The following is a 10,096-nucleotide window of genomic DNA, read 5'->3' as shown; positions in this document are numbered from 1 at the left end:
TTTGCTTCAAGATTGATGCACTAGTTTGTGTAGTTTGCCCTTAATCGTTGCACTTGGGTCAATGCATGCCAACTTTTGGCAGAGTTGCATGCGTCACCCACCCCACCACCCATACTTTTCATTTTATCTCAAACTTTGAATCTATTGTATCTTTTAAACCAAAAGTCCAAATTAAGTTCCGTTTGCATATTCATGTTCGTTGCAACCAGTACTTTTGAACAAGACCAATTTTAAATACATTTGAGACCTTTTTTTTTACCAAGTTTCAAATATTAAAAGTTGATAATCGTAATATTATGTTTTACAAAGTTCCACTAAGTTTCATTTGCTTTTACGGGTTTACAGTATAGGGCTTAGGGTTTAAGTTTTAGTCTTTGAAATTGTCTGGATTTATCATTTGCTCTATCAAGTTTTAGTAGTTGAAACCTGTTGCGTTTCTTAAAGCTTGTCAAAACGTATTCAAAAGTGATCTTGTTTCAAAGCCCTCATCACAAGGAACATGAATATGCAAATGCGATATAAATTAGACTTTTTGTTCAAACGATATAATAGATTCAAATTTACAAGTCAAAAGGAAAAACATTAGAGGCGGGGTGTGCGGGGCCCACACTCTCCGACAAAAATTATACGTACCAAAAGCTGCATTCATTCATTAAACTGTAATCATAAAACCACATTCCGAATCCCAACGCAGTCATGCATGCGTGCCCCCGCCCCTACGCGCCACAGATCGTCTCTCCGAGTTGTGTTGGAGAACATGTCTAGTATTTTGACACCAAGCTTTGTCAGATTTAGCAAAGTTTGCTGATGCAGAACTGAGCATGGCTAGTAGTAGTGCTTTTGTTTCAAACATGTGCTATGTTTTGGCATCGGACTTTGTCAGATCAGATTTAGCAAAGTTCGCTCATGCAGAAGGATCTCCGGAACTTTTCGCAAAAAAAAAAAAGAAGGATCTCCGGAACACACATCCAAACACCCCACTCCCGAGCGCCATGGCCGGGGCAGAGGTCGGTCGCAGTCCCTGTCCCAGCTCCCGACGAGTGACATCCATCGCCCAATAGGGAACAGCTGTACGAGCGGAGGGCATTTCGGTCCGAACCACCTCGGAGGTTGGGCCGTCACATCCGCGGGGGAGAAAAAAAAGGCGCCCCCTCCCCGCGATATAATTCCCACCGAGGCGCGCAAGGAAGCGTCCGTGAGGGAGCAGAGCAGACTCGCAGACGGAGCGCGTCTCTCGTCTCGTCGCAGTAAAAACTGGGGAGACGGCCGCGGCCGCACATGCTTTAAGTCCCACTCCCTCCTGCTCCACCACCACCGCCTGCTCAGTCGCCTCAGATCTCCAGCTCCCCCCCTTCATCGGCGGGCGCGGCCGCATTCCTCGCCGCACGGAGCGGAGCGGGGATCGGTGGGTGGGTAGGTGCAGCAGCTGCTGGAGAGTGTCGGTGGAGGAGCAGCGGGGCAGGAAAAATGGCGCCGGTTGGTGGCGTCGCCGGGAGCTCCAGATCCGCGGCCTGCTGCGCCGTGCTGCTCGCGGCGGTGCTCTTCTTCTCTGCACCGGCCACCACAGGTTCGGCTAGCTCCCCTCCTTCCCGCCCGCCCGGTCCTTCTCCCTCTCTCTCTTTCTCGTGCCTCGTCGTCGTGCCGGGAGCCGGCGACTCGGTATACGGATCCCGATCGCCGCGGAGCATCGCTGAGATCGAGGCGGTCGCACGGTTCTGCTCAGCGCGCGGGTCAAATGCCCATTCCAGTTTAGTTAGTGCTGTCGGTGTCGGTGGCTTCTAGTTTTGATCCCACCGGGTTAATTCTGTCCGTTCATTTCGAGCTTGTCCGGATTCTGAAGCCAATTTAGGAAGCTATCCATATCTGTGGGACGAGCGATCTGTCAAGCTTCCCCGCTGCCACTCTGCTGATTCTTTGTTCACACTTGCTCGTGTCGAGCTCTGTGTCGGTAGATCTGTCCAGGAGGGAAGCGAATCAGTAAAAACATATCGACCAATTGTTCTGCTGCTAGAAAGTGTCCAGCGGATAGATCCTGCAAACTGGAATTATGATGTACAGTAGTAACATGGAGTGCATCTGGTGTGTTTTTGTTTCAATATATGTATCTGATGTATGCACCCTTTGTTTGTTTGTTCACGCAGAGGCTTATGATTCGCTGGATCCAAATGGCAACATCACCATAAAATGGGATATTATTTCGTGGACTCCTGATGGTTATGTTGTAAGTAGCACCTCTTCACATCAACAGCTCTGTCTTTCATCTCAACCTATTAGCCTATTAGCTCATGATTTGACCTTGACAACTACTCCCATCAGTGATCTAAATGATCTTATATTTCTTTACGGAGGGAGTAGCATGGCTAATAATTGGTTACAAACTTTGCCACAAACAATATAATAGCCACCAAGTACAATTACCAGCAGATTTTGGATATCTGGTCACCTCTACTTGTATCATGATCTTTTTTTCCCAAACTTGTCATGTGCAGGCAACAGTCACAATGTTCAACTACCAGCAGTTCCGACACATACCTGCACCTGGGTGGCAGCTGGGGTGGTCGTGGGCAAAGAAAGAGGTTATCTGGTCGATGGTGGGGGCTCAGGCTACTGAGCAGGGTGATTGCTCAAAATTCAAGAGTGCCCCTCCCCATTGCTGCAAGAGAGATCCAACGATTGTCGATCTTCTTCCGGGCACCCCATTCAACCAGCAAATTGCTAATTGTTGCAAGGCAGGAGTTATCAAGACATTTAACCAGGACCCAGGAAATGCAGCATCCTCCTTCCAGATTAGTGTAGGTCTTGCTGGGACTACCAATAAGACGGTTAAGATGCCGAAAAACTTCACCCTTAGGGCCCCTGGTCCGGGGTACACATGTGGGCGTGCTCTTGTTGGCAGGCCTACCAAGTATTACTCGTCAGACGGGCGCAGGGTAACCCAAGCTCTCAGTAAGTTGCCCACTTATTGCTCTTCACTGCTTGCTCTATATTACTATAATACTTTGCACAAATGCATTAGCAAGTTACACTAATTGAGCTAAACACATCTTAGTACCACTTTTGTATGTTTCTGCTCCTTAATTGTGAATGGATTTTATGTTATAATATGTGTAGGATTAGTGAAAGATTGAAAGGATTGAAACGGGAAGTGATTCATTTTCGAGAGATGAGTTCATCACCTAGGATCGATGTTAGCTGATATTTATTTTAAAATAAGCCACCGCTAAGCCTGATAATATCTTAACTAGTTTTGTTCACTTGCAAATAATGCATGTCAAATGCAGGAAACATCAGATTGGTTGCATATAGTTTTTATGCTTTATTGCTGATAATGTTCTTTATTTAGTGGGTATTAACCAAAAAATTCTCTATTGGCAGTGTCGTGGAATGTAACCTGCACATACTCCCAATTTCTTGCTCAGAAGACTCCAACCTGCTGTGTATCTCTCTCATCGTTTTATAATGACACTATCGTGAACTGCCCAACGTGCTCTTGCGGCTGCCAAAACAATATTACTCGTCCAGGAAGCTGTGTAAAGTGAGTTAATAATTATTACTTTTTACTATGCTTCCTATTAAGTTTCCAACTTTCTGCAAATTCCTTACTAATTCTATCCATTTTACAGTGACAATTCGCCTTATTTGCAATCTGCCATCAATGGCCCTGGCAAATTAACCGGCCAGCCTCTTGTCCAATGTACTTCCCACATGTGCCCGATAAGGATCCATTGGCATGTGAAGCTCAACTACAAGGACTACTGGAGAGTGAAAGTCACCATCACAAACTTCAACTACCGCATGAATTATACAGACTGGAACATGGTTGCCCAGCATCCTAACTTCGATAATATCACAAAGCTGTTCAGCTTCAACTATAAGCCACTTACCCCATATGGAGGCCGCATAAGTAAGTCACCTTGTGAACTGTTTTAATTGGTTTCTGACTTGAGATGTGCCTCCTATCTGACGTGTTTATCCTTCCCATTTCAGATGACACCGCAATGTTCTGGGGAATGAAGTTCTACAATGATTTGCTCAATCAAGCTGGTCCGCTTGGAAACGCGCAGTCAGAGCTACTCATGCGGAAGGACTCAGAGACTTTCACCTTCCAAAAAGGATGGGCGTTTCCACGGCGTGTGTACTTCAATGGTGATAACTGTGTCATGCCGTCTCCCGATGATTATCCATGGTTGCCTAGTGCAAGCCCTCTAACAAAACAACCATGGACACTCCCACTCTTGGTATTCTGGACTGCGATGGCTACTTTGCTGGCTTATTATGTCTGATGAATGAGTTACAAGAGATCCAGCGAGCTTCAAGTCGCTGTCATGTTCCATGAGGTGCGCGGCAACAGGTCATTTGTTCATTCAATTCCACGGTTGCATAGAAGACATGGGTGCCGCGCTGAGGAAAGCTGATACGTGTGTGTGTTTTGTAAGTTAAAAAGGGCTGAAAATGTATTTCTTGTTCTGGTATATACTGGCCACGAAACTTTGGTGAACTTAGTTACTGGAACTTAGGTAATTATGGTTGCACCTTCTGTATTTTATAGCAGACGCAGACATTTTAATTGAATTATATGACTGCCTTTCTTGTAGTGATTGTATGAGTTACACAATAATGTTTTGTACAATTTGTTAAACTGAGAGGATGCTGTTGGTTGAGATAATCTAGCATTGTTTTCCTGATCCCTCTGGTTTTCAAACACGTGCAAGAGTTAACAAGAATCAAAAGAAGCACAGGGCAACAACAAGAATCAAAAGAAGCACAGGACAACACTCAGGCTAGGCTGAACATGAACGTACCTAAGATCACAAAACTATAATGTACAGCAAATAGGGCATGAAAAACCTGCAAGTGGAGGGACTGCTCTATGCTGGACAATATGGAAAACCAGAACTGCAGCATGTTTTGATAAGAAAATGCCTAATGATCCTGCATCAGTTATCTTCCATCTTTGCAGTCATCTCACCAACTGGGAAATCTTGTAGACAAACCTAAAAGCAGGAAGCATTGAGCTCGCTGTGGAGATCAGGCAGGTGGTGCGGTAGATCTACAACAGAAGCCATGGATGGGGCCCTGCGGTTCCCAGAATCACGGGTGGATGGTTTCTACTACACTGCCTTGTTTTCTTCTTCCTCGAGTGATAAGCTCTTAGTCTGCTTTACAAGACTTGTTCCAATTTGTGTGCGAGTGCCAAAACGCTCTGCTGAAAAGTTCTGAAGAAACTGCTGCTGTGTGAGCTGGTTTTCAGGACCTGCGCGGTTACCTGAAAGCCAGATGTTCGGCTTGCCTGATGATGCCCAAACAGCCCTGGGTATATCGCTCCAGGTTTTCTTATGCTTTCTCTCTTTTGAATGTTGTAAGAACGTCGGTTTCTTGAGAGGAAATTGGTGAGGGGAGGCTAGTTGTTTCAAAAAAAAAAAGGTTGCTTCTGAATTCAAAGAGGTAAACTGCTTGTATGCTGCGCTGTTGTGCCACAAAATAGCACCATTTTGAGGACGACAAGACATGCCCGTCTACTTTCATTCTTCTGAATGAAAATGGTATGCTCATCTGCGGTTAGTTTGGAGAACAGATTGATGGCGCTAAATGATTTTTCTGTTTGAGATGAGGCCGTACAAAACTGACCTCGCTTACCCAAATTTCATTCTAGTAATGGAACCAGGGACCAAACCTCCCCGATGATCTAAAAATATCTTCTATCAATAGTTTTTGAAGGAACTCTTCGATCAATAGTCATTAGGCAATGTTACTAATCAAACAAGAGGAACTTGTATCATTCAGAGCAAAGAAACCGAAACATAACAATGTTACTACAAATTACAGAACAAGTCTGGATATATAGCAGCATAAGAAATCCTGGAAACAATTTACCTTTTGAAGGACGCTGTTTCCAAGCCCTTGGAAACATCCTCATCTGCAACGAAGCATGACCTGCCATTGTTGAAGGGAGCCATGCTATTGCTTGGGCTTGGAAGCTTCACAGTGTTGCCTCTGCTGAGTATCAGAGATCAGTGGACATATGCTGCCTATGGCCTGGCATATATACCCATGAGTCAAAGATGCAGTGCAGTGGAAGGATCAGTGAGATGGTTCACCCGTAGCTGTTGGTTTGTTGGCCGGTTGCAGTTGCAAGCAAGCCCCAGGTTGAGAACCTCAGCACCACCTTCCACATGTTGGTTTTTGCTCCGCCTTCAAGCAACACCATCCATTCCAAGTGACACCTCTGCACTATCAGGTAAGGTGTACATTTCCAGGTTACTAAGCAGTACAAAAAAAAGACAGACCAAGTGCTAGAAGCTCCGACACCAGGTGAGGCCCGGGGAAGGATTATACAAGGCAAGCCTTACCATGCACAATGCAATGCAGAGAGGTTGTGTCGAATCCAGGTCCTTAGGTTACTAAGCACAGCAGTAGCACATGATAAAATTTCTTCAACTATTACCTAGTGATGATGGCGAAGCATCCCCAGTTTAGAAATATCAAGAGAGGGGGCGGCAAAAGCTACCTGCTATCTTTCTGAAGTCTACTGCCCAACTATCTACACCTTGCGAGGTGACACAAGGGGAAGAAAAACGAATAGGAAAACATATGGATGAAATGCTTGCACGGGAAGCTTTCAACAAATGTCGACTCGAAAGGAGGGGCCAACAAATCCTAATTTGCATCTTGAAAGTTACAAAAGAACACGTTACACAAAAGTCTTCAGGGTCATTCAGGAGCAAGTGAGAGACTGAAAATTCACAATATCCAGAAACAGCAGTACTGTGGCTCGTCCCAGGAAAATAACAAAAATAGAAGCAGTAATGTCATGGAAGAAATCCGTGCCAGAAGCTGCCTCAAGGAGTAAGAGGGTTTACATCACACACATGGTTCAGGTCTTGAAATGAATCCATCCATTGAATGACATATTAATAAAAATAGTACCACCAATTTTGTAGACAAATATTTGAATCAAGTACCTATGGGCTCAATACAGTGTCTCCGCCTTTGGACAGAAGTACATAATCTCTCCATCCATAACCAGCTATAAATGTGTTTGTTACCCCAAAATGGTTCTTCAATCAACCTATAACCAGTCATCACTTCCTCCGTGCATACAATATGGCAACCACGGCTGATATCCCGGCTGCTGCTACCGGAATGGCCCAGTACTGCACAGCGTAATCCACCAGCTTGCTGGCGAAGTCCTTGTCCTGCTCTTTCCTGAAAACCTCCATCTCAGGCATGTCAGGTGCTTCGTCCAAGTCCAACTCCCCAATGAAGTAATCCTTCATTAACTCCTTGGCATCCTTGCTGTGGCCCGCATCTTCAAATTCGTCGGTGCCATCCATACCTTGAAACAGATTATCATGTATGAGCAGACAGCCTATGAGGAAATAAAATGTGCTGAACAAGAACATGAAAACAAGAGGCGAGAAGTAGTACCAGTCACGGCAAGCAGAACATCAGCACCCCCAGGATGGTCATCCAAATACGCGGTCACATCATAAATCTGCATTGTATTCATCAACAGGGCATGAGCTCGCCACACAATCAGAGTAGTGGAACATATTGCCAAGTACTGCAATGCGTATCTATTCTCTGTCTGCTGACACAAATTCTATTTGATTCAAAGCCGTCAACAGAGGCATCTGCTGTGGTTGCTTTCAACAAAGGAAAGCAACCTCCACAAATAAGATACCCCAGCACAACTGTCCCACGAGGATTAAACCTTGCATTGCCACCACCCAGTATTGGTGCCTAGACTAGCAGGCCACGACACTCGCAGAGACGTCCGGTCTCGATTTCTGCAGCCTTCTCACCAACAAAGCGAGCGCGGCATCTCCCAGGCATTCGGTCGAACAGGCTAAGGGCGGGGGTCGAAGCCCAACTAGCAACGACGAAGCGCGTTCATACACCCTACCTACCTACCTACCAACCAGCCTACCGATGTTACGGGCACTATTGCTGAAGCCAGATCGGCAGCGAGGGGTACGAGGGGGGCGCTAGCGGCGGCGCTACCTTGCCGTCCACGACAATCCAGCAGTCGTCGGGGGTGTTGTGGAGGGCGGCCTCCTTCATGCTGTACAGCTTCGTCAGCGTCGGCATCTCGCTCTCGCTTTCCCAGTCCGATCGGCGGGGGACGAGGGAATACTGCTGTACGGAGTGGGTGAATCTGCCCCGGCTTGCAGAGGAAGAAGAAAGGTGGGTATCTGGATTCTGGACCAGGTATCTCGTCTTGAATCTGCCGCCGCTTGCCTTGCAGAGAAAGAAGAACTGCTCTAGGTGGGGATTTCGGGGAGTTGGGGGTTGGGTTTAGGCCTCGTGGGCCTAGGATAATGGATCGTCACAGCCCGCCAGCAACCCCGCCGAATTGATGGCCCATAGCCCGCAGAGGTAGCTTTTTTTTTTGTCTGATGGGCTGGAACAGAGTGATGTTTGCTAAAAAAAACAGATTGGTGCTTCAAAAAAAAAAAACAGATTGGTGTTCAATCCTACATACAATAAAAAACACATTCAATCCATTCCTAAGTATAAGTATAACTCGTTTCAGAGATTTCACTATGGACTACATAGAAAACAAATGTATGAATCTGCACTAAAAAATATGTCTATATGCATCTACATGTAGTTCATAGTGGAGTATCTAAAAAGACTTATAATTAGAAACGGAGGAGTATAAATCTTGATTGATATGATTAAAAGAGGAAATGACCATGGTACAAAGTATAATATTTTTCTGTCACACCACAAGCAAAAGTGTATATTTAAGAGTAAAATGCACAGAACCACCACAATTATATCAACAATGTGTATTTAAGAGGAGCTGCTTGTGCAGCTCCCACCATGTCGGGTCACCTTCGCACCGCTTGGCCACCACCGCCTCCTCCCTCCTCTCCCAATCGTGCACTGTGTGTAGGAGACGAACGACGCGTGCACGCGCGCCTGCCCGGTCTCGCGACGGCGACCCTAGCGCTGCCGCTCGCTCTTCGTCGAGGACCTCCGCCATAGGCACACGCCGCCCACACGTCTTGAAACATTCGCAAATCGCCCCATAAATCTGTGTCTTTTCATAACCCCTTTCAATGTTATCTCTATCGTCGACCACAAGACAGTCTCGGTACCATCGACCCAGTGGTGGATAGAGATTGAGGTTTGTTAGGGTGACGATATGCAAAATATCTTATATTTGTTTTTTTAAAGGAGGAAGACCCCCGGCCTCTGCATCTAGACGATGCATGCAACCATTTTATTAATTATTCATAAAGACCTTATAAAATAATACATCAGTAAGTCTGAAGCCATCATCTTGACAACATTTGTCGCTACTCCTATCCACTTGAGAAGGGGTGCCAATTGTCCGATCCGAAACCAAACATACATCACACTAAGGTCTAACATCTAAAACCGGATGCCCAACCAAGCCATTGCCCAATGTGAGACACACACCGGTCCGACGCACTCTCGGATGTAGCCTTCGCCGTCTTCCACCGATCCATCTTCAGAACAGGTATTGACACATCGACATTGTCCGGCATGCCGTCGATGCCACCACGGCACCAGACAACGCCACCTCTCTACGCACGTCCATCATCATACATCCGTCCCCGAGACCCTGCTGCGCCACGCCGCCGAGACTCTGCATAATCGATACGTGACATGAGACGCCGCTCACCGCAAAAACCGTCCACTGGTCCCTCGAGCCAATGCACACCTTCATTTTTGTGAATGGAGGGAGTACAATTTTTCTGCCAGCTAAATATATACTACCTTCTCTTTCACTTTCATAATGTTCTTCCAACAAGGGGAATCATTGAATCTAGGTTTAACTGTTAATAATGGGATTCTTGCCTCCGGTGCCAACTCACTTGGTTCCAAGCAATAATCTACATTCGGAGCATCTCCAACAGCCACGCTAAATGAGCGTCGCACTACAAATTTGCCATTTTTAGCGCGCGCAACCGGCAGAGGGGCTCCAACGGACACGCAATAAGCGCGCGTGCGACATATAGAGTTGGGTGCGCAGTCCGAACCGCCATCGCGCGCTATGTATTTGGTGCGCCCGCTTCCGCGTGCGGCACACTCTCGAGCGCTCGCACCGCACTCTCTCCGC

The 10,096-nt window shown here is 46.4% G+C and overlaps 2 protein-coding genes across 2 annotated transcripts; one reads left to right on the top strand and one right to left on the bottom strand.

The window, feature by feature from the left end:
- Positions 1-1,434: 1,434 nt before the first annotated feature.
- On the top strand, positions 1,435-4,661 carry LOC119311852 (COBRA-like protein 3). The gene is made up of 6 exons (XM_037587565.1): positions 1,435-1,567; positions 2,142-2,221; positions 2,490-2,946; positions 3,376-3,535; positions 3,624-3,904; positions 3,988-4,661. The coding sequence occupies exons 1-6, from the start codon at positions 1,468-1,470 to the stop codon at positions 4,281-4,283; spliced, it is 1,374 nt and encodes a 457-aa protein (XP_037443462.1). The 5' UTR covers positions 1,435-1,467; the 3' UTR covers positions 4,284-4,661.
- A 2,178-nt stretch (positions 4,662-6,839) lies between these two features.
- On the bottom strand, positions 6,840-8,287 carry LOC119311851 (cytochrome b5-like). Its single transcript, XM_037587564.1, has 3 exons — positions 8,005-8,287; positions 7,429-7,495; positions 6,840-7,336 (listed from the first exon to the last, which is right to left on the bottom strand). The coding sequence occupies exons 1-3, from the start codon at positions 8,089-8,091 to the stop codon at positions 7,083-7,085; spliced, it is 408 nt and encodes a 135-aa protein (XP_037443461.1). The 5' UTR covers positions 8,092-8,287; the 3' UTR covers positions 6,840-7,082.
- Positions 8,288-10,096: the final 1,809 nt, after the last annotated feature.

Source organism: Triticum dicoccoides, chromosome 5B, assembly GCF_002162155.2.
Source record: "Triticum dicoccoides isolate Atlit2015 ecotype Zavitan chromosome 5B, WEW_v2.0, whole genome shotgun sequence".
In the NCBI taxonomy this organism is placed as follows: Eukaryota; Viridiplantae; Streptophyta; class Magnoliopsida; order Poales; family Poaceae; genus Triticum; species Triticum dicoccoides.
The sequence above is the reverse complement of the archived record's forward strand: the minus strand, read 5'-3'. Positions and strand labels throughout refer to the sequence as shown.